Raw genomic sequence first — 24214 nt, 5'->3', positions numbered from 1 at the left:
TTTTTTATTTTTTTTGAGACCAAGTCTTGCTCTGTCACCCAGGCTGGAATGCAGTGGCACGATCTTGGCTCACTGAAAGCTCCACCTCCCACGTTCAAGCGATTCTCCTACCTCAGCTTCCCGAGTAGCTGGGATTACAGTCGCCCACCACCACACCGGGCTAATTTTTACATTTTTAGTAGAGATGGGGGTATCACGATGTTGGCTAGGCTGGTCTTGAACTGCTGACCTTAGATGATCCACCCACCTCGGCCTTCCAAAGTGCTGGGATTACAGGCTTGAGCCACCGAGCTCGGCCCCAATCTTTTTTTTTTTTTTTTTTTTGAGACGGAGTCTCGCTCTGTCACCCAGGCTGGAGTGCAGTGGCCGGATCTCAGCTCACTGCAAGCTCCGCCTCCCGGGTTTACGCCATTCTCCTGCCTCAGCCTCCCGAGTAGCTGGGACTACAGGCACCCGCCACCTCGCCCGGCTAGTTTTTTGTATTTTTTAGTAGAGACGGGGTTTCACCGTATTAGCCAGGATGGTCTCCATCTCCTGACCTCATGATCCGCCCGTCTCAGCCTCCCAAAGTGCTGGGCCCAATATCATTTTTAAAAACGAATCTCCTGTTCGAGACATTGAAGTTGTTTCCAGTTTTTCAGTATCATATATCAATTATTTTATTTATTTATTTATTTATTTTATTAATTTATTTTTTGGAGGTGGGGCGGGGATGGAATTTCACTCTTTCCCCAGGCTGGAGTGAAGTTGCACGATCGCAGCTCAGTGCAATCTCTGGAGAGGTGGTTTATGCCTATAGTCCCAGCACTCTGGGAGGCAAGGCGGGTGGATCACCTGAGGTCAGGAGTTCGAGACCAGCCTGGCCAACATGGTGAAACCCATTTCTACTAAAACTTCAAAAAATTAGCTGGGCATGGTGGCAGGCGCCTGTAACCCCAGCTACTCAGGAGGCTGAGGCAGGAGAATCACTTGAACCCAGTGGGGTGGAAGTTGCAGTGAGCCGAGATTGCACCATTGCACTCCAGCCTGGGCAACAGATTGAGACTCCATCTCCAAAAATTAAATAAATAATATAAACAAACAGGCAAAAAAAAAATATTTGATCACTGTCCAAATGCAGTAGGTCACACCTGTAATCCCAGCACTTTGGGAGGCCCAGGTGGGCGGATCACCTGAGGTCAGGAGTTCGCAAGCAGCCTGTCCAACATGGTAAAACCCCATCTCTTCTTAAAATACAAAACTTAGCCAGACATGGTGGCGCATGCTTGTAATCCCAGCTATTTGGAAGGCTGAGGCAGGAGATTCACTTGAACCCGGGAGGTGGAGGTTGCAGTGAGCCGAAATCATGCCACTGCACTCTAGCCTAAGGGACAGAGCAAGACTCTGTCTTAAAAAAAAAAAAAAAAACCTTGTCCACAAAGCTTTAAAACTGGGAGAGATAGCTGGGCACAGTGGCTCACGCCCATCATCCCAGCACTTTTGGGAGGCCAAGGCAGGTGGAAAACTTGAGGTCAGGCGTTCAAGACCAGCCTGACCAATATGGTGATCCCCTCCCTGCCATACAAAAATAGCTGGACGCACATGGTGGTGCACACTTGTAATTGCAGCTATTCTGGTGGCTGAGTAGGAGAATCGCTTGATCCTGGGAGGGGGAGGTTGCAGTGGCACCACTGCATTCCAGCCTGGGTGACAGAGTGAGACTCTGTTTCGAAAAAACAAACAAAAAAAAGGCCGGGCATGGCTCACGCCTCTAATCCCAGCACATTGGGAGGCCGAGGCAGGAAAATCATGAGGTCAGGAGATGGAGACCATTCTGGCCAATATGGTGAAACCCTGTCTCTACTAAAAATACAAAAATTAGCTGGGTATGGTGGCGCATGCCTGTAATCCCGGCTACTCGGGAGGCTAAGACATGAGAATTGCTTGAATCCAGGAGGCGGGGGTTGCAGTGAGCCGAGATTGCGCCACTGCACTCCAGCCTGGCTACAGAACGGAAAAAAAAAGAAAAAAAAAAAGAAGGAGAGATAAAGTCTGGATTATGACATCCATTCGTGGTTTTGAAATCAAGTAGTATTTGCTTCTAAGTATTATTGACTACTCATATTAAATATTAATAGTAAAAAAATTTGAGCAGATACCATGTGTAAAGCACTTTTCTAAGGGTTTCACATGAATTAGCTAATTTGATAATTTTATCATCCCCATTTTAAAGATGTGGAAATTAAAGCACAGAAAGGTTAAGTAATTTGCCTAAGGTCACACAACTAGTTTTTGGTAGTGCCAAGATTCTGACGCTATAGCTAGACACTCCGTAGGCTGTAATCCCAACTACTCAGGAGGCTAAGGCAGGAGGATCCCTGGAGACCAGGATTTAGCTACCAGCAGCGAGACCGTGTCTCCAAAAGGAAAAAAAAAAAAAGTTCTAATGCTAGGAGGTCTAGTTCTAGAGGGCACGCAAATAACCATTACACTATTACTAATAATATAAGGTATGCCAAGTGGGATAATCCTATCCATTCACTCAACAATATTTATTAACCATGTACTATGCAATTAGGTTATGCCACAAGAACATATAAGTAAACAAAACAGACATGGCCCCTGCCCTTCAGAACAGAATCAAATATTAAATGGATAATTACTCAATTAATTGTTTATAATCAATTGTGAGTGCTACTAAAGATAAGTAAGAAGGTGCTACGAGACCTATTTAATAGAGACTTCAAGCCCCTTCAGAAGATATTGTGAAAATAAGTGACTTTATTTTTAAAAACATCCTCCAGCTTGGGCAACAACTCTTAAAAAAAATTTTTTTTTTTGAGACAGAGTATCGCTCTGTCACCAGGCTGGAATGCAGTGGCAGGATCTCAGCTCACTGCAACTTCTGCCTCCCAGCTTCAAGCGATTCTCCTGCCTCAGCTTCCCAGGTAGCTGGGACTACAGGCTTGTGCCACCATGCCCGGCTAATTTCTGTATTTTTAGTATAGATGAGGTTTCACCATGTTGGCCAAGCCGGTCTCAAATTCCTGACCTCATGATCTGCCCACCTCCGCCTCCCAAAGTGCTGGGATTACAGGCTTGAGCCACTGTGTCTGGCCAAAGAAAATTTTTTTTATGAAAAATAGTGGGGCATGGTAGTGGGTGCCTGTAGTCGCAGCCACTCAGGAGGCTAAGGCAGGAGAATCCCTTGATCCCCGGAGTTCCTGGCAGTATGCTGTGATTGTGCCTGTGAGCTCCACTGCACTCCAGCCTGGACAACATAGTGAGACCTCATTTCTGAAAAAAGAAACAAATAAACTTCCAATTTCTTTCTTGTTTCTTCAATTTCTCTTTACCCTTTCTACTTAATGTTTTTCTCCTACTTTTCCTTTGTCTTCTTTGTTCCTGTTCTAATTTTCATCTCAGCAGTGACCTAAATCTGGCTTCTTGTAGGTTAAGCCTTCTTTAACGTATTTGCCATCTGTTCTCATTCTGGCTCTGAAGCACAAGATTTTATCCTCTGGTAATTTTTCATTAAGCTAATCTTTGTACAACTTACAAAATGCTTTTTTAGTTGACAAATGTCACATTTCATTGTCAGTGCTTATTTCACTATTATGGTACAAACTGAGCTTTTGAGCAAATCTAAATGGTATAAAAATACTATGTGAACTGTCTGGCCCACATCTTTTCTCCCTCTGTAGCCCAGGCTGGAGTGCAGAGGTGCAATCTGGGTTCACTGCAGGGTACCTCTCCCAGGTTCGAGTGATTATCCTGCCTCAGCCTCCAGATAGAGGGAAATACAGGAGCATGCCACCACACTCAGCTATTTTTTGTATTTTTAGTAAAGACAGGATTTCGCCATGTTGTCCCGGCTGGTCTCGAACTCCTGACCTCAAGTGATCCATCTGCCTCTGACTCCCAAAGTGTTGGGATTATAGGAGTGAGCCACCACACCTGGCTTGTTTGGTTTTTGTTTTGTCTTTGAGACAGAGTCTCTCTCTGTCGCCAGGCTGGAGTGCAGTGGTGCCATCTCCACACACTGCAATCTCCGACTCCCTGGTGCAAGCTCATCTCCTGCCTCAGCCTCCGGAGTAGCTGGGATTATAGGCAGGCACCACCAAGCCCAGCTAATTTTTGTATTTTTAGTAGAGACAGGGTTTCACCATGTTGGCCAGGATGGTCTTGATCTCCTGACATCGTGATCTGCCCGCCTCGGCCTCCCAAAGTGCTGGGATTACAGGAGTGAGCCACCGCACCCAGCCTTTTTTGTTTTGTTTTGTTTTTAAACAGTGTCTTGCTCTTTTGCCCAGGCTGGATTGCAGTGGTGCCATCTCGGCTCACGCCAGCCTCCACCTTCTGGATCCACTCGATCTTCCCATCTCACCCTCCCAGGTAGCTGGGATTACAAGCATGCGCCACCACGTCAGGCTAATTTTTTTGTATTTTTAGTAAGACAGGTTCTGCCATGTTGGCCAGGCTGGTCTTGAATTTCTGGCTTCAAGTCATTGGTCTCCTTGACCTCCCAAAGTGCTGGGCTTACGGACACGAGCCACCACGCCTGGCCCAAGGGGCCTTTTATTTTAACTTTTTTTTTTTTTTTTTTGAGCTGGAGTCTCGCTTCATTGCCCAGGCTGGAGTGCAGTGGCAAAATCTCGATTCACTGCAACCTCTGCCTCCAGGGTTCAAGCGATTCTTCTGCTTCAGCCTCCCGGATGGCTAGGACTACCGGCACAAGCCACCACACCCAGCTAATTTTTGTATTTTTTATTTTTTATTTTTATTTTTTGAGGCAGAGTCTCACTCTGTCGCCGGGGCTGGAGTGCAGTGGCCGGATCTCAGCTCACTGCAAGCTCCGCCTCCCGGGTTTACGCCATTCTCCTGCCTCAGCCTCCAGAGTAGCTGGGACTACAGGCGCCTGCCACTTCGCCCGGCTAGTTTTGTATTTTAGTAGAGACGGGGTTTCACCGTGTTAGCCAGGATGGTCTCGATCTCCTGACCTCGTGATCCGCCCGTATCGGCCTCCCAAAGTGCTGGGATTACAGGCTTGAGCCACCGCGCCCGGCCTAATTTTTGTATTTTTAGTAGAGATGGGGTTTTGCCATGTTGTCCAGGCTGGTCTGGAACTCCTAATCTCAAGTGATCCTCCGGCCTTGGCCTCCTAAGGTGCTGGGATTATAGGCATGAGCCACCACACCTGGCCCCAGGGGTCTTTTGTTGTTGTTGTTGTTGTTGTTGTTGTTGAGACAGAGTCTCACTCTGTCGCCAGGCTGGAGTGCAGTGGTGCAATCTCGGCTCACTGCAACCTCCCCCTCCTGGGTTCTAGTGATTCTCTGCCTCAGCCTCTGGAGTAGCTGGGTCTACAGGCATGCACCGCCACGCCCAGCTAATTTTTTTTTTTTTTTTTTTATTAGAGACAGGGTTTCACCATGTTGGCCAGCATGGTCTCCATCCCTTGATCCTCATGATCCACCCTCCTTGACCTCCCAACCCAGGGGCCTTTTTAAACACAACTTTGGAGACTTCTCTTAATGTCTGAGGAACTTTTCCAATAGAATCACTCCTACCTTCTATTGCTACCTAGCCCACAACTTCACCCCCATAATACTGCTTTCTTGTCATCTCAATTTATGTTCAGGTATCTAAAGCCTCAGAGCATACTCCTCTGCTCACTTCCTCGTTGTCTGAAGAACCTTGACTACCATTCTCTTCTGGGGAGTGGTAAAAATAGCATAGTAGGAGTCAAAGAATGGTAAATTTTGGGAATGTGAAGAAATGCTGAATTAAGCACAATCATATCACAAAGAAAGGTAAATCACATAGTGGCACTCATTTGAACAAGTCCCATCTCTTCTACCTGAGTCCTTAAAAAGAGAAGAAAGCTTTATTTTTTATTTATTTATTTTTTTTTTTGAGACGGAGTCTCGCTCTATCGCCCAGGCTGGAGTGCAGTGGCCGGATCTCAGCTCACTGCAAGCTCCGCCTCCCGGGTTTACGCCATTCTCCTGCCTCAGCCTCCTGAGTAGCTGGGACTACAGGCGCCCGCCACCTTGCCCGGCTAGTTTTTTGTATTTTTTAGTAGAGACGGGGTTTCACGGTGTTAGCCAGGATAGTCTCGATCTCCTGACCTCGTGATCCGCCCGTCTCGGCCTCCCAAAGTGCTGGGATTACAGGCTTGAGTCACCGCGCCTGGCCAAGAAAGCTTTATTAAGCTCATGTGAGGAAAGCTTTATAATAATGAGATAGAATGTTAGTTTGCAAATTTTTAAAAATTTTATTTATTTATTTATTTTTGAGACAGAGTCTTGCTCTGTTACCCAGGCTGGAGTGCAGTGGCGTGATCTCGGATCACTGCAACCTCCACCACCTGCATTCAAGCAATTCTCCTGCCTCTGCCTCCAGAGTAGATGGGATCACAGGCATGCACCACCACACCCGGCTAATTTTTTGTTTTCTTTTGTTTTGTTTTTGAGATGGAGTCTCGCTCTGTAACCCAGGCTGAAGTGCTATCACACGATCTCGGCTCACTGCAAGCTCTGCCTCCCGGATTCATGCCATTCTCCTGCCTCAGCCTCCCGAGTAACTGAGACTACAGGTGCCTGCCACCATGCCCAGATAATTTTTTGTATTTTTTAGTAGAGATGGGGTTTCACTGTGTTAGCCAGGCTGGTCTTGAACTCCTGACCTCAGGTGATCCGCCAGCCTCGGCCTCCCAAAATGCTGGGAATACAGGCATGAGCCACCGTGCCTGGCCACTAGCTACATTTTAAGGGCCCAATAAACACATGTAGCTAGTGGCTACCATTTTGACATCAAGTACTCATACATAAAACTATCTTCCTTCCTCTTACCTTTTACGCTATTAAATACTTTCTTAAATCTGTTTCAAAATATTTACACTTAAACAGACATATATACTACAACCAAAATAGAAAACACTCAAAAATTTAATATTCTTTCTTTTTTTCTGAGACGAAGTTTTGCTCTTGTCGTCTAGGCTGGAGTGCAATGGGGCCATCTTGGCTCACCACAACCTCCCCTTCCACGGGTTCAAGCGATTCTACTGCCTCAGCCTCCAGAGTAGCTGGGATTACAGGCATGCGCCACCACACCTGGATAATTGTTTTGTATTTTTTTTTTCTAGTAGAGATGGGGTTTCTCCATTTTGGTCAGGCTGGTCTCAAACTCCTGACCTCAGGTGATCTGCCCACCTTGGCCTCCCAAAGTGCTGGGATTACAGGTGTGAGCCACCACACCCAGCAAAAATTTAATATTCTTAACACATCAAGGACTCAAAAGACATATACAATGATAAATATTTTTAAAGTTCAAGGTAAATAGCAATCAAAGAAATGCAAATGTAAAGGACATGAATTCTTTCTTTTTGAGATGGAGTTTGCTCTGTCACCAGACTGGAGTGCAATAGCACGATCTTGGCTCACTGCAACCTCCACCTTCCGGGTTCAAGTGATTCTCTTACCTCAGCCTCCCAAGCAGCTGGAACTACAGGCGTGCACCACCACGCCCAGCTGATTTTTGTATTTTTAGTAGAGACGGGGTTTCACCATGTTGTCCAGGGTGGTCTCAATCTCTTGACCTTGTGATCCACCCGCCTCGGCCTCCCAAAGTGCAGGGATTACAGGAGTAAGCCATTGCACCTGGCCATGAATTCATATTTTTGTCTATGAAATAGATATTTGAAAAAAAGATGTTCTTAATGTTGAGATGCAAATAAATGGATGCAGCTGATAGGAGTATAAGCTGGTAGATCCTTTCAGAAAGTTAGTCAGACAGTTGGCAAATAGGTACCAAAGACCGTAAAAATGTAAATTATCTTTGACTCAGCAATTCCACTTCTAGTAATGCATCTTAGAAAAATAATTACGGATGTAAGTAAAGATTTTAATATGAGGCCAGGCGCGGTGGCTCAAGCCTGTAATCCCAGCACTTTGGGAGGCCGAGACGGGTGGATCACGAGGTCAGGAGATTGAGACCATCCTGGCTAACACAGTGAAACCCCGTCTCTACTAAAAAAAATACAAAAAACTAGCTGGGCGAGGTGGCGGGCGCCTGTAGTCGCAGCTACTCGGAGGCTGAGGCAGGAGAATGGCATAAACCCGGGAGGCGGAGCTTGCAGTGAGCTGAATACCGGCCACTGCACTCCAGCCCAGGCGACAGAGCGAGACTCCGTCTCAAAAAAAAAAAAAGTAGAATGGTGGTTACCAGGGTCTGGAGGGAGGGGGAAATAAAGACTTATTATTTAATTTGTATGAAGTTTCAGTTTTGCAAGATGAAAAAGTTCTGGAGATTGGTTGCACAACAGTGAAAATATATGTAAGACTACTGAAATGTAAACTTAAAAATAAGTAAGATAGCATATTTTATGTTATGTGTACTTGACCACAGTTATGAAAATTTTTTTCTCTTTTCTTATTTTTTTGAGACAAGGTCTCTGTCACCCAGGCTGGAATGCAGTGATTCTATCTTGACTCACTGCAGCCTCAACCTCCTCAGCTCAAGCAATTCTCCCACTTCAGCATCCCAGGCAGCTGGGATTACAGGCAGGCACCACCATGCCTGGCTAATTTTTGTATTTTAAGTAGAAACAGAGTTTTTCTATGTTGTCCAGGCTGATCTCGAAACCCTGGGCTCAAGCCATCCACCCACCTCAGCCTCCCAAAGTGTTAGGATTATAGGCATGACCCACAGCACCTGGCCTAATTATGATAAATTTAAAATAAATTTTTAAAAATAAAATAAATAATCTCATTTTTATTACAAATATTATGTATGCTTATATGCATACACATACCAAAATGATAATGGTAGTTATATCTGTATAGTAGGATTACAAATACATTTCATTTTTTTCTTTTTACTTTTCTGTTTGTTTGTATCTACTGTGAACATGTATTACTTTTGTAGTCAAAATGTTATTATAAAATAATATACCCAAGTCTTTTTTGATGACTGAAATTTCTTTTTTTTTTTGAGACAGTTTTGCTCTGTCCTCCAGGCTGGAGTGCAGTGGTGCAATCTCAGCTCACTGCAACCTCCACCTCCCTGGTTCAAGTGATTCTCCTGCCTCAGCCTCCCGAGTACCTGGGATTACAGGCACCCGCCACCACGCGCAGCTAATTTTTTTTTTTTGAGACGGAGTCTCGCTCTGTCGCCCAGACTGGAGTGCAGTGGCACGATCTCGGCTCACTGCAAGCTCCGCCCCCTGGGTTCACGCCATTCTCCTGCCTCAGCCTCCCAAGTAGCTGGGACTACAGGCGCCGGCCACCACACTTGGCTAATTTCTTTTGTATTTTAGTAGAGACGGGGTTTCACCGTGTTAGCCAGGATCGTCTCGATCTCCTGACCTCGTGATCCGCCTGTCTCGGGCTCCCAAAGTGCTGGGATTACAGGCGTAAGCCACCACTCCCAGCCAGCTAATTGTTTTTATATTTTTAGTAGAGATGGGGTTTCACCATATTAGTCAGGCTGGCCTCGAACTCCTGACCTCAGGCGATCATCCCACCTCAGCCTCCCAAAGTGCTGGGATTACAGGTGTGAGCCACTGTGCCCGGCCTGAAATTTCTTTAACATAGAACAAGGCCTTACCATCTACATTGAGAAGTACATTAAGCCTAGTGGAAAAAATATCACATAAATTCACTCCAAGATGTAATAAGAATGTTAAGGGAAACTGGTTGCCTGGAAGAGGTAGGAGGAGATGTTTTAAAAATTAACAAAAGTCAGCCGGGCGCGGTGGCTCATGCCTGTAATACCAGGACTTTGGGATGCTGAGGTGGATGGATCACCTGAGGTCAGGAGGCTGAGACCAGCCTGGCCAACAAAGTGAAACCTCCTCTCTACTAAAAATACAAAAAATTAGCTGGGCGTGGTGTCGGGCGTCTGTAATCCCAGCTACTAGTGAGACTGAGGCAGGAGAATCGCTTGAACCCGGGAGGCAGAGGTTGCAATGAGCTGAGATTGTGCCATTGCACTCCAGACTGGGCAATAACAGCGAAACTGTCTCAAAAACAAAAACAATCAAACAAAAAAAATTAACAGAAGTCAGAGGTTCAGAAAAGAGATCACAATTATCAAACACAAACTTGGCTTACTTCAAAGTTAATTTTGGCCTGCACTGTCTCTGGCTAGAGCATCTTTAAAAAGGACAGAAAATCCCAGATTTATGAAGAAATAGCTTAGGAAAGAAGCTACCTTAAGTGCATCAAAGCCCAGCTTTTATTTTTTTTTTATTTTTTTTTTATTATTTATTTATTTATTTATTTTTTTTGAGACAGAGTCCCTCTGTCGCCCAGGCTGGAGTGCAGTGGCCGGATCCGGATCTCAGCTCACTGCAAGCTCCGCCTCCCAGGTTTACGCCGTTCTCCTGCCTCAGCCTCCTGAGTAGCTGGGACTACAGGCGCCCGCCACCTCGCCCAGCTAGTTTTTTGTATTTTTTTTTTAGTAGAGACGGGGTTTCAGCGTGTTAGCCAGGATGGTCTTGATCTCCTGACCTTGTGATCCACCCATCTCAGCCTCCCAAAGTGCTGGGATTACAGGCTTGAGCCACTGCGCCCGGCCAGCTTTTAAATTTTATAAATCTGTCACTTAAACCCGGGAAAATATTATATTGGATTTTCCTGTCTTCACTGGGAAATGTATGTGTCCTGGATACTTTCTCTACTTCCTAATTGTCTCCCCAGCTTTATTTTATTTTATTATTTCATGGATTTAGAGGAAGTCACATGGGGCCCATTAACCATGTGTTCATCCTCCTGGAAATCCCTGAACTTCATGCCAATAACCAGAATGGAGCTTTCTCAATGCACACAATGAGTGCATTAAAGAGAGGATTTAGGCCAGTCATGGTGGCTCACGCCTGTAATCCCATCTCTTTGGGAGGCCAAGGCGGGTGGATCACCTGAGGTTGGGAGTTCGAGACCAGCCTGACCAACATGGAGAAACCTTGTCTCTAGTAAAAATACAAAATTAGCTGGGCATGGTGGCACACACCTGTATTCCCAGCTACTCGGGAAACTGAGGCAGGAGAATCGCTTGGACCTGGGAGGCAGAGGTTGCAGTAAGTCAAGATCGCACCATTGCTCTCCTGCCTGGGCAACGAGAGTGAAACTCCATCTCGAAACAAACAAACAAACAAATAAATAAATAAATAAATAAATAAAGAGAGGATTTTATGTAGCAATTGAGACCATGTTCCACTTAATATATAATATGAACGCAGTGACCAGCCATGCAGAATTTTTAAGAACATTTAATTTTCTTATATGAAATCCTATTGCTTCATAATTACATTCCAAAGTTTGGTTTGGAAACTGTGGTCATGGTGAAATGGAAGATATACATTCTCTTACTTGAAAGTGCTGGCACATGTGGACTGAATAGGCATGTTAATCCCACCAACTATGCAGTGTTTGTTCTCTTCAAAGGGATCTCAGGGTTCCAGAACAACTCCCACTGTTGTTGCCCTTCAGATAAAGTCCAGGTGCGGTGGGTCATGCCTGTAATCCCAGCACTTTGGGAGGCCAAGGCAGGCGGATCACCTGAGGTCAGGAGTTCAGGCCCAGCCTCAACATGGAGAAACTCCGTCTCTACTAAAAACACAAAGTTAGCCAGGCGTGGTGGTGCATGCCTGTAATCCCAGCTACTTGGGAGGCTGAGGCAGGAGAATTGCTTGAACCTGGGAGGCGGAGGTTGCCATGAGTCGAGATGGTGCCATTGCACTCCAGCCTGGGAGACAAGAGCAACATTCTGTCTCAAAAAATTAATTAATTAATTAATTAATTAAAGATTTAAACATCATCCTCTGAATACTAGCAAATTCCTTTTAATCTCAAATCCTGCAAATGTGTTTTCAGCTTCAGTTTTAGTTGAGAAGTGGATCTGTAGGCCGGGCGCGGTGGCTCAAGCCTGTAATCCCAGCACTTTGGGAGGCCGAGACGGGCGGATCACGAGGTCAGGAGATCGAGACCATCCTGGTCTACACGGTGAAACCCCGTCTCTACTAAAAAATACAAAAAACTAGCCGGGCGAGATGGCGGGCGCCTGTAGTCCCAGCTACTCGGGAGGCTGAGGCAGGAGAATGGCGGGAACCCGGGAGGCGGAGGTTGCAGTGAGCTGAGATCCGGCCACTGCACTCCAGCCTGGGCGACAGAGCGAGACTCCGTCTCAAAAAAAAAAAAAAAAAAAAAAAAAAAAAAAAGAGAGAAGTGGATCTGTTAAGGAATCTTTAAGCTGACCTTTCTCCAAGTCAAACATGCATAGAGAAAAAGCACAGCCTTCACACTCTGATCTACAAAGAGTTAACGTCTTAAAAGCTAAACACAACTGGATTAGCTTCTCTTTCAACAAGCCAGAAGGACAAGCTGATTGGAACCTGGAATACTAAAGGACACCAAAACATTGAGAGAAAAGAATTAGCGACAGCTCTCTGGAGCAAGCAAGAACTGTAAGTTTCTATCCGATGCATATTTACAGCTTCCTATGTCTTTCCTAGGGGTGTTTTTGAGAGAATGAAATAAGTTTATTCATTTTTATTTTCTTTTCCTTTCTTCTTTTGAGATAGAGTCTCACTCTGTCACCCAGGCTGGAGTGCACTGGTACTATCTCTGCTCACTGCAACCTCTGCCTCCCAGGTTCAAGTGATTCTCCTGCCTCAGCCTCCCAAGTAGCTGGCACTATAGGCACATGCCACCATGCCCAGCTAATTTTTGTATTTTTAGTGGAGACAGGGTTTCACCATGTTGGTCAGGCTGGTCTCGAACTCCTGACCTCGGGTGATCTGCCCGCCTCAGCCTCCCAAAGTGCTGGGATTATCAGCATGAGCCACTGCGCTTGGCCTGGTTTATTCATTTTCTATTGTACCCCAGTCTCCCAGGCATCCGGCACAACATTACCAAGTCATCTTTAATCCTGTCACCCTCTTAACTCTATCCCACATCCAAACAGTTGTCACATCTTTTGATTCTCCTTCCTCAGTGTCTTCATGATCCATCCTATTCTTCCATCTCCCTACCCTCATCCTTCCCTAGTTCAAGACCTCTTGCCTAAACTATAGCAATATCCTCTTAACACTGTCCTCTCCCCAGTTTCTAAATCACTAATAGTAGATGAATCTTCCTGAAGCTCTTCCATAGCTCTAATTCTATTGCTTTTATGCTCAGAAATGTATCTACTATCTGCAGAATGAATAAAACTCCTTTTCAAATTAATTTTTAATGGACAATTTGAAATTGTATATATTTATTGTGTAAAATTTGTTGCTTTGAAATATATATATATTTCATATATATATATAGTGGAAAACGACTACCTTGGGCTAATTTTTTTTTTTTTGAGACAGAGTCTTGCTCTGTCATGAGGGTAGAGAACAGTGGCTCAATCTCGGCTCGCTGGAACCTCCGCCTCCCGGGTTCAAGCAATTCTCCTGCCTCAGCCTCCCGAGTAGCTGGGACTATAGGCACGTGCCACCACGCCCAGCTAATTTTTGTATTTTTAGTAGAGATAGGGTTTCACCATGTTGGCCACGGCCAGGATGGTCTCGATCTCTTGACCTTGTGATCTTCCTGCCTCGGCCTCCCAAAGTGCTGGGATTACAGGCATAAGCCCCTGCGCCTGCCCAATCTTGGGCTAATTAAAATATGTATTACCTCATATGCTCATCAATTTTTTGTGTTTGATGAGAACACTTAAAATCTACTCTTGGACCAGGCGTGTTGGCTCACACCTGTAATCTCAGCATTTTGGGAGGCTGAGGCAGGTGGATCACTTGAGATCAGGAGTTCGAGACCAGTCTGGCCAACATGGCAAAACCCTGTCTCTACTAAGAATACAAAAATTAGCTGGGCACGGTGGCTTGCGCCTGTAATTGCAGCTGCCTGGGGGGCTGAGACACGAGAATCGCTTGAACCCTGGAGGCAGAGGTTACAGTGAGGTCAGAGCGTACCATTGCACTCCAGCCTGGGCGACAGAGTGAGACCCTGTCTCAAAATAGTAATAATAATAATAATAATAATAATAATAATAAGGGGAACTGGCTACAAAATTTTAAACGTTTGCCCAGTGATACAGAGTGTAAAAAATAAAAAAAAGAAGTCCAGGCAGGGTGGCTCATGCCTGTAATCCCAGCACGTTGGGAGACCGAGGCTGGTGGATCACAAGGTCAGGAGTTCGAGACCAGCCTGGCCAACATGGTGAAATACCGTCTCTACTAAAAAATACAAAAAGTTAGCCGAGCATGGTGGCAGGCACCTGTAATCCCAGCTACTCTGGAGGCTGAGGCAGGAGAATTGTTTGAACCCGGGAAGTGGAGGTTGCAGTGAACCGAGATTGCGCCATTGCACTCCAGCCCAGGCAACAATGCCACACTTTGTCTCAAAAAAAGAGAAAAAGAAAATTTTAATTGCTGATGTCATCAAGCTGGCTTTATACATCTATCCATCTATCACTAGTAAAGGGTTCTTCATCCTCACTAACCTACCCTTGTCCAAGTGCACTACAATTCTGAATATCACTGAAAGGAATATTTTTTTGTTTTTTTTGAGACGGAGTCTCGCTCTGTCACCAGGCTGGAGTGCAGTGGCATGATCTCGGCTCCCGGGTTCAATCTCCGCCTCCCGGGTTCAAGCGATTCCTCTGCCTCAGCCTCCTGAGTACCTGGGACTACAGACACTCACCACCATGCGCGGCTAATTTTTTTGTATTTCAGTAGAGACGGGGTTTCACTGTGTTGGCCAGGATGGTCTCGATCTCCTGACCTCATGATCAGCCCGCCTCGGCCTCCCATAGTGCTGGGATAATAGGCGTGAGGCACCACACCGGCTGGAAATTTCTTTAGTCTTTCATCCTGTTGAGTTCAAAATAATTGATAAACTCTTTTAGAATCTACATTCCACTTTTTTTCCTGAGAAATTAAATCTGGCCACTTCATTGGATTTTGGATGTTTCTTCAACACTTCTTCACTGACGATCTCAACTAGCTTTTCTTCTCTGGCATTCCAATAAACTCCATTTCATTTTTAGAGCTTCTCTGACTTCAGTTTTAATGGTACTTTTCAATTGCTCCACAGTGCTGCATAGCTTTGGTGGTGTGTCAGTGTACTCTGGGCCCAGTTATTAAAGAACAACAGCATCCCTTCTACTACAGCTCCATTTTTGCAAATGGCTTCAGGTCCAGAGGACCAAACTTATGATGCAGTCACCTTTTCTTTTCCTTCACATTACATTTCTATAGTAATGTAATGTGTACAGGAAACTAGGAAGTTGGGTGACTAAGTAAACCTGTATATGCTACTTCATTTATTTATTATTATTATTTTTTGAGACATTTTGTGAGATATATTATTTTGTGAGACACTCTCACACTGTCGCCCAGGCTGGAGTGCAATGGTGTAATCTTGGCTCACTGCAATCTCCACCTTCTGTGCTCCAGCAATTCTCCTGCCTCAGCCTCCCGAGCAGCTGGGACTACAGGCATGCGTCACCACACCCATTTAATTTTTGTATTTTTAGTGGAGATGGGGTTTCACCATGTTAGCCAGGCTGGTCTCAAACTCCTGACCTTGTGGTCTGCCCACTTCACCCTCCCAAAGTGCTGGGATTACGGGCATGAGCCACTGTGTCCAGTCCCTATGTATGGTACTTCAAATGGAGATTTACTTGTAAACTAAATGGAGATTTACTTTTTTTTTTTTTTTTTTTTTTTTTTTTAGATAGAGTCTCGCTCTGCTTTGCCCAGGCTGGAGTGCAGTGGCATGATCTTGGCTCACTGAATCTCCGCCTGCCGGGTTCAAGTGATTCTCCTGTCTCAGCCTCCCGAGTAGCCGGATTACAGGTGCCTGTTACCATGTCCAGCTAACTTTTGTCATGTGGCCAGGCTGGTCTCGAACTCCTGGCCGCAGGTGATCCACCCGCCTCAGCCTCCCAAAGTGTTGGGATTACAAACATGAGCCACTGTGCCTGGCCTGAGATTTACTTGCAATCCTAGGTCTAACATGTGAAAGTACATAAACTGGGGTGATTATTCAGCTTTCTTAGAATAGGCATGCTATGAAATCTGTATAGATCTATTTAAGACTATGACATTGGAAAGATGCTCTTCATTTATTGTGATTTTTTAAAAATGAAATGTTACAGAACAGAGTATGAATTATCCAATACAAGTTAAATTGTCTGGAAAGCAGATCAATACAATGTTTATGTTTTCTCTAGGTGATAGAATTTCTCCATTATACTTTTTGCTTTTTTTCTTTATATTTCTCTGTTTGTTCAAAATAAGCTTCTGAATACCCTTCTCCAGTTGACAAGTCAAGCTGGCTTCAACAAAAACAGAGAATTTGTTGTATAGGACACAAGACTCTACTATAGAACCTAAAGTTAGGAACAGAGCCAGTTAGTGACATTTATGGAAATAGGGAAAGACCGGGAAACAATCAGACTGGTAAGAGAAATTACAATTCCTCTTTGGGAAAGGTGAGTTTCAGTTGTCTAGTATGTTTACTAGGGGAAACGTTTGAAAGGGGAAATGTTTAAAAATAATTTGTACAAATCTGAAAGTCAAGGTTGGAGACCTAAATTGTTTTGTTTTGTTTTTCAAGATGGGATCTCTCTCTTGTCACCCAGGCTGGAGTGCAGTGGCACGATCTCGGCTCACTGCAACCTCCGCCTCCCGGGTTCAAGCAATTCTCCTGCTTTAGACTCCTGAATAACTGGGATTACAGGCACACGCCACCATTCCCAGCAAATTTTTGTATTTTTATTAGAGACGGGGTTTCATCATGTTGGCCAAGCTGGTCTCGAACTCCTGACCTCAGATGATTTGCCCTCCTCAGCCTCCCAAAGTGCTGGGAACACAGGCATGAGCCACTGCGCCCGGCTGAGATGTAAATTTTGGAGACAAACTTGGAAAAGACTGGAATCAAGAACAGAATGCTTTAAGAACTTTTTGACCCATTTCAGCCCCTCAGTGTCATTCTGTCTCTTGTTCGTTCATTCTTCTTTTCATACACTCAGTGTTTATTTATTGAGTACCTGCTGTGTGCCAATAACTGTTCAGTACTGCAACTATAGAGGTAAACAACATAAACCATTTTTCTGCCTTCAAAGTCATCATGTTTTAGTGAGAGGAGACAGACAATAAACTAGTATAAATAAATGAAGGTAGTTTCTGTGTATAGTAAATGTCACAAAGGAAATAAACAGGGTGAGGTGACAGAGTATAAGACTGGTAAGAGAAGGGAAAGTGCTCAGTTCAGCTACCAAAGTCAGAGAAAGGCCTCCTGGCAAATGAAAAGATGCTTGAGAGACCAAAGGATCAGATGGAGTCAGCCAAGTAAAGAGCAAGAAGGAGGCCAGGTGCAGTGGCTGTAATCCCAGCACTTTGGGAGGCCAAGGTGGGCAGATCACAAGATCGGGAGATCAAGACCATCCTGGCTAACATGGTGAGACCCCCATCTCTACTAAAAACACAAAAAATTAGCTGGGCGTGGTGACACGTGCCTGTAGTCCCAGCTACTTGGGAGGCTGAGGCAGGAGAATCACTTGAACCCGGGAGGTAGAGGTTGCAGTGAGCCGAGATTGCACCACTGCACCCAGCCTGGGTGATAGAGTGAGACTCCATCTCAAAAAAAAAAAAAAAAAAAAAAAGCAAGAAGGAGCTTGATGGTTGGGAGAGCAAAGAGAAGGCAAGTGGTGAGAAGTGTTGTGAGCTAGAGGAAGGAAGGTACAAGGTATGATTGGAAGAGTAAGAAGGGGATCAGATGAGGTTAGGCTTTACAGGCTCTGGAAAAAATAGTGTAAATTTTACTTTAAGTGTAATGAAAAGCCATTTGGAGTTTTGGCAAGGAAATGTTATGAACTGGGTTGTTTTATACAGGTCACTCTGGATGTTTCAGGGAGACATAAGGAAGGATGGGAGAGAAAAATGGGGAGAGCATTAAAAAATGTGGTAGTTGAGGAAAGAGACACAGATCACTTGAATTTTAGTGGTGGAGACAGGCGGATATATGTTGTTCTTGTTTGTGTTTGTTTTCAGGCAGTTTCGCTCTTGTTGCCCCAGCTGCAGTGCAATGNATGTTATGAACTGGGTTGTTTTATACAGGTCACTCTGGATGTTTCAGGGAGACATAAGGAAGGATGGGAGAGAAAAATGGGGAGAGCATTAAAAAATGTGGTAGTTGAGGAAAGAGACACAGATCACTTGAATTTTAGTGGTGGAGACAGGCGGATATATGTTGTTCTTGTTTGTGTTTGTTTTTCAGGCAGTTTCGCTCTTGTTGCCCCAGCTGCAGTGCAATGACATGATCTCAGCTCACCGCAACCTCCGCCTTCCAGGTTCAAGCAATTCTTCTGCCTCAGCCTCCTGAGTAGCTGGGATTACAGGCACCCACCACCACGCCCGGCTAATTTTTTGTATTTTTAGTGGAGGCAGGGTTTCACCACGTTGGCTAGGCTGGTCTTGAACTCCTGACCTCAGGTGATCTGCCTGCCTCGACCTCCCAAAGTGCTGGGGTTACAGGCATGAACCACTATGCCTGGCTGATACATGTTTTAAAGGAAGAACCTGGAGAACATGCTAACAGATGAGGGAATGGGAGGAATCAAGGCTGCAGGATTGGTAGGATGATAGTGGCATTTATGGAGCTAGGGAAAGACTGGGAAAAGATGAGACTGGTAAGATAAATCAAAATTCCTGTTTGGGAAAAGTGAATTTGAGATATCTAGTAGCCATGCCAAGAGAAATGTTTTAAAAAATAGGAAATTGGGCTGGTCACGGTCTGACTCCTGTAATCCCAGCACTTTGGGAGGGTGAGGCAGGCAGATCACCTGAGGCCAGGAGTTCAAGACCACCCTGGGCAACACAGTGAAACCCCATCTCTACTAAAATTACAAATATTAGTCAGCCATGGTGGCACATGCCTGTAATCTCAGCTACTTGAGAGGCCTCCAGCAGGTGGAGGTTGTGGGGAGCTGAGATTGCACCACTGCACTGCAGCCTGGGTGACAGAGCAAAAAAAAAAAAAAAAAAAAAACAAAATTGTACAAATCTGAAGCTGGAGACAAAAATTTTGGAGACAAAAGCATATACATACGTAGTATTTAAAGTCAGGAGACTAGGCCTGGCATGGTGGCTCATGCCTTTAATCTTAGCACTTTGGGAGGCAGAGGCTGGAAGGTCACTTAAGCCCAGGTGGAGGCTGCAGTGAAACGTGGTTGTGCCATTGTACTCCAGCCTGGGGGACAGAATAAGACCCTGCCAAAAGAAAAAACGGAAAAGAAAGAAAGAGAGAGAGAGGAAGGAAGGCAGGCAGGCAGGCAGGCAGGCAGGCAATGAAGGAAGGAAAGAAAAGAAAGAGAAAAGAAAAAGAAGAAAAGAAAGAGAAAGAAGAAAAAAGAAAGAGAAAGAGGCCAGGCACTGCGGCTCACACCTGTAATCCCAACACTTTGGGAGGCCGAGGCGGGCATATCACCTAAAGTCACGAGTTCAAGACCAGTTTTGTCAACACAGCAAAACCCTATCTCTATCAAAAATACAAAAATTAGCCGGGCACAGTAGTGGGTGCCTATAATCCCGGCTAGACTGGATGCTATCATCCAGGAAAAAGAGTGTTGGCCAGAGTATGAGACAACTCTACAGATAGGATTTCCTGATTATTCAGGCCACAGAGCTGAATATGGTCATTTCAGAGCTCCCAAGTTTACATAACAGTTCTAGCCATCCCCAGAGGCTAATTTAAACTTCTCAGTTTTATTTTCAACCTCCTAGGAGATAGAATCTGATTGGTTAAGCGTGGGTCATTTGTCTTGGGTCATTTGATTAACCCTGGTCCAATCAGCAATGGCTTCGGGGACAGGATTATGGACTATAAACTGATTCCTGGGAAGTTAGTCCCTGTAAATTGAGTGGCGAGAGGGATAGAGGCCCCTTTCGCAGAGAAAAGGGATGGTCATTGGCTTCCAGGCTGAGCAGACACTTTAAAAATGATCTGAAATGATATCCATCAATTCCATAATCATAAAAACTGATTTTCATTTTGAATAAAGTCATTACTACTGAATACTTGTTGTTACTCTTTAGTATAGAGTTGTCCACACTACCATAAGAATGACTCTGACATGGCATACTCCATCATGACAGTGCTGAGAAATTCCTGCTGCAACTTATGTACACGATTCAGAAGACATCCTAAAGTTGCATGTAATTGACTGGACGTTTCCTTTATTTCAGTGTCTTCTGGGATCTCTTACAACTTGGGAACAGAGATCATGTCACATCTGGTGGACCCTACATCAGAAGACTTGCCAGTTAGAGACACAGATGCAGTACCTCTGGTGCTACCAGCCTCAAAAGGTAACTTCTACGCCTGAGGATGGACACCTTTTAGAATTAAAAGAACTCTCATTGGCCGGGCGCGGTGGCTCAAGCCTGTAATCCCAGCACTTTGGGACGGCGGATCACGGAGCGTCAGGAGATCGAGACCTCCTGGCTAACACGGTTAAACCCCGTCTCTACTAAAAAATACAAAAACTAGCCAGGCCGACGTGGCGGGCCACCTGTAGTCCCAGCTACTCAGGAGGCTGAGGCCAGGAACATGGGCGTGAACCCGGGAGCGGGCTTGCAGTGAGCTGAGATCCGGCCACAGCTAGCTCCAGGCCCCGTGGCGGACAGGCGAGACTCGGCCTCAAAAAAAAAAAAAAAAAAAAAAAAGAACTCTCATTGTAGAACATTTTGCTGGCCTTCACAGAAACTGATTTACTTTCAGCTCTTTTCTTCAGTCTTCTCACATTTTTTTCTTTTTTGAGATGGAGTCTCACTTTGTAACCCAGGCTGGAGTACAGTGGCGCAATCTCAGCTCACTGCAGCCTCCAACTCCTGGGTTCAAGCAATTCTCCTGTCTTAGCCTCCCAAGTAGCTGGGATTACAGGCGTGCACCACCACACCTGGCTAGTTTTTGTATTTTTAGTAAACACAAGATTTCACCATGATGGCCAGGCTGGTCTCGAACTCCTGACCTTAAGTGATCTGCCCTCCTCGGCCTCCCAAAGGGCTGGGATTACATGTATGAGCCACTGTGCCTGGCCCTCTTCTTACATTTTATTCTTAAATTCTTCTTTTTTTGAAATGGATCCAGAGCAAGATTCCGTCTCAAAAAAAAAAAGATATTTTTGTAACTTTGGCCAGGTGTGGTCGCTCACACCTCTACCAGCTACTCGAGGCTGAGGTGGGAGGATCACCTGAGGCCGGGAGTTCAAGATTAGTCTGGGCAACATAGCAGTACCCTGTCTCTAAAACAACAAAAAAAAGGTATTTTTGTAATTTTGCTCCACTTTCCCATCCCTCAATCCCAATCATGGCTACTGTTGATTCTATTTTCACTTGACTTCACTTCTATAAAATTATTTTTTGAGAATAGGGCACTTTATGCACTGCCCATAAGTATATAAATGATGCAACCACTTTGTTGTTGTTGTTGTTGTTTTTTTGAGACAGAGTCTCGCTTTGTCACCCAGGCTGGAGTGCAGTGGCACCATCTCGGCTCACTGCAAGCTTCGCCTCCTGGGTTCACGCCACTCTCCTGCCTCAGCCTCCGAGTAGCTGGGACTACAGGCATGCACCACCACGCCTGGCTAATTTTTTGTATTTTTAGTAGAGACGGGGTTTCACCATGTTAGCCAGGATGGTCTCGATCTCCTGACCTCGTGATCCACCTGCCTCGGCCTCCCAAAGTGCTGGCGGGCGTGAGCCACCGCGCCCGGTGATGCAACCACTTTGGAAAATATTTGCCTTTATCTAGTAAAGTTTAACATGTAACTCTACTTTTGAGTATAAAATTTGCAGAAATTGGCTGGGCATGGTGGTTTACGCCTGTAATCCCAGCACTTTGGGAGGCTGAGGCAGACGGATCACCTGAGGTCAGGAGTTAAAAATTTGCAGAAATTAACTCTTGCACATATGTACCAGGAGACATATACCAGAATGTTCATAGCAGTATTTTTTTTTTTATTTTTTTGAGACAGACTCTTGCTTTGTCACCTAGGCTGGAGTGCAGTGGCGTGATCTCAGCTCACTGCAACCTCTATCTCCCGAGTTCAAGTGATTCTCCTGCCTCAGTCACCTAAGTAGCTGGGATTACAGGTGCCTGCCACCATGCCTGGCTAATTTTTGTATTTTTAGTAGAGACAGGGTTTCACCATGTTGGCCAAGCTGGTCTCCAACTCCTGGCCTCAAGTGATCTGCCCACTTCGGCCTCTCAGAGTGCTGGGATTACAGGCAGAAGCCACCGCACTTAGCCCCGGTTTTTATTTCTCCTAAGCACAAATCTAGACATAGAATTGCTGGGTCATATGGTAACACTAGTTTAACATTTTGAGAAACTGCCAGGCTATTTTCCAAAGCAGTAGCACCATTTTACATTCCTACCAGCGTGTATGATGCTTCCAATTTCTTCACTTTCTCACCAACACTTGTTATTGTTTGTAACTGAGGTGTTATCTCATTGTATTTTTTAAAAATGTATTCTTTCTCGGCTGGGCAAAGTGGCTCACGCATGTAATCCCACCACTTTGGGAGGCCAATGCGGGTGGATCACCTGAGGTCAGGAGTTTGAGACTAGCCTGGTCAGAACAGTGAAAACCCATCTATTCTAAAAATAGAAAAAGTTAAGGCCGGGCGCGGTGGCTCACGCCTGTAATCCCAGCACTTTGGGAGGCTGAGGCGGATGGATCACGAGGTCAGGAGATTGAGACCATCCTAGCTAACACAGTGAAACCCCGTCTCTACTAAAAATACAAAAAAAAATTAGCCGGGTGTGGTGGTGGGCGCCTGTAGCCCCAGCTACTCCGGAGGCTGAGGCAGGAGAATGGCTTGAACCCGGGAGGCGGAGCTTGCAGTGAGCAGAGATCGTGCCACTGCACTCCAGCCTGGGCGACAGAGTGAGATTCCATCTCAAAAAAAAAAAAATTCTTTGTATATTTTGGATACAGTTGAGAATTTTGTGCCTCTCAAAGCTTTAACTGTTCCACAAAGTCCATGAAACATGAACTGACTGAGATAATTTTGAACTACCTACCTGGAGTTCCAGTCAGTTTGGAAGCCACTCACCTATTCAAAAAGCTAAAAGAATTCAATATTTTCTTCGGTACCGTAAAAGAAAATAAAAGATGAGAAAGGGGGATATTTACAAGTTTATTTTGTGAAAAAAATAAGCTTTTTTAGGTTTCATTACAAACATGTCCAATTTTACTTTTGTCATTTATGAAGTAACTAAAAATAAATGAAGTATTCCTTATTTTTTGGAGACAGGGTCTTGTTCTGTCAGTCAAGCTGGAGTGCAGTGGTGGGATCTTGGCTTACTGCAACTTCCACCTCCCCAGACTCAAGCGATCCTCCAGCCTCAGCCTTCTAAGTGGCTAGGACTACGGGCGCATGCCACCACGCCCAGCTAATTTTTGTTTTCTGTTTTTTTTTTTTTTGTTTTTTGTTGAGATGGAGTCTCACTTTTGTTTCCCAGGTTGGAGTGCAATGGTGTGATCTTGGCCCACTGCAACCTCCACCTCCCAGGTTCAAGCGATTCTCCTGCCTCAGCCTCCCAAGTAGCTGGGATTACAGGTGCGCGTCACCATTCCCAGCTAATGTTTGTATTTTAGTAGAGACGGGGTTTCACCATGTTGGTCAGGCTGGTCTCAAACTCCTGAACTCGTGGTCCAGCTGCCTTAGCCTCTCAAAGTGCTGGGATTACAGGCATGAGCCACTGTGCCCAGTCAATTTTTGTATTTTTTTGTAGAGAGGGATTTCACTGTGTGAATCACAGGCATGAGCCACTGCATCCGGCCTAAATATTTGTCATAAATTAAGATTTTTATAAAGGCATATGGTCATATTACAATTTTCTTCCTAGTGACCTTACTTTCCTAGTTTACCTAGCAACATTATTTTGCAGGTTCTTTGGTTTGGAAGTTGTACTTTTTTTTTTTTTTTTTTTCATTTAAGCACCTTGAATTTACCTCAGAAACACTGTTTTCAGAGAAAAAAATTTGATGTTACAAATAGATAAAACCACATTAAAGGGAATATTTTTATAGCATATATTCAAAAATTAATCTGGCCAGTGGCTTATGCCTGTAATCTCAGCACATTGGGAGGCCAGGGCAGGAGGATCACTTGAGTCCAGCCGGGGCAACATCATGAGACCTTGTCACTACAAAAAATTTAAAATTGGCCGTT

General features: G+C 45.0%; 1 protein-coding gene across 1 annotated transcript in view; it reads left to right on the top strand.

The window, feature by feature from the left end:
* Window positions 1–20256: 20256 nt before the first annotated feature.
* The window catches only part of RPGRIP1 (RPGR interacting protein 1), a 71523-nt gene continuing 67565 nt past the window's right edge, over window positions 20257–24214 (top strand). The window contains exon 1 of the mRNA XM_017853419.1: window positions 20257–20341. Coding sequence (XP_017708908.1) covers window positions 20257–20341 — 85 coding nt within the window. The remainder of the gene's footprint in view (window positions 20342–24214) is intronic.

This window comes from Rhinopithecus bieti, unplaced genomic scaffold (assembly GCF_001698545.2).
Source record: "Rhinopithecus bieti isolate Rb0 unplaced genomic scaffold, ASM169854v2 scaffold_34943, whole genome shotgun sequence".
NCBI lineage: Eukaryota > Metazoa > Chordata > Mammalia > Primates > Cercopithecidae > Rhinopithecus > Rhinopithecus bieti.
Note: the sequence above shows the minus strand (reverse complement) of the source record. Positions and strands in the feature narration are given on the sequence as shown.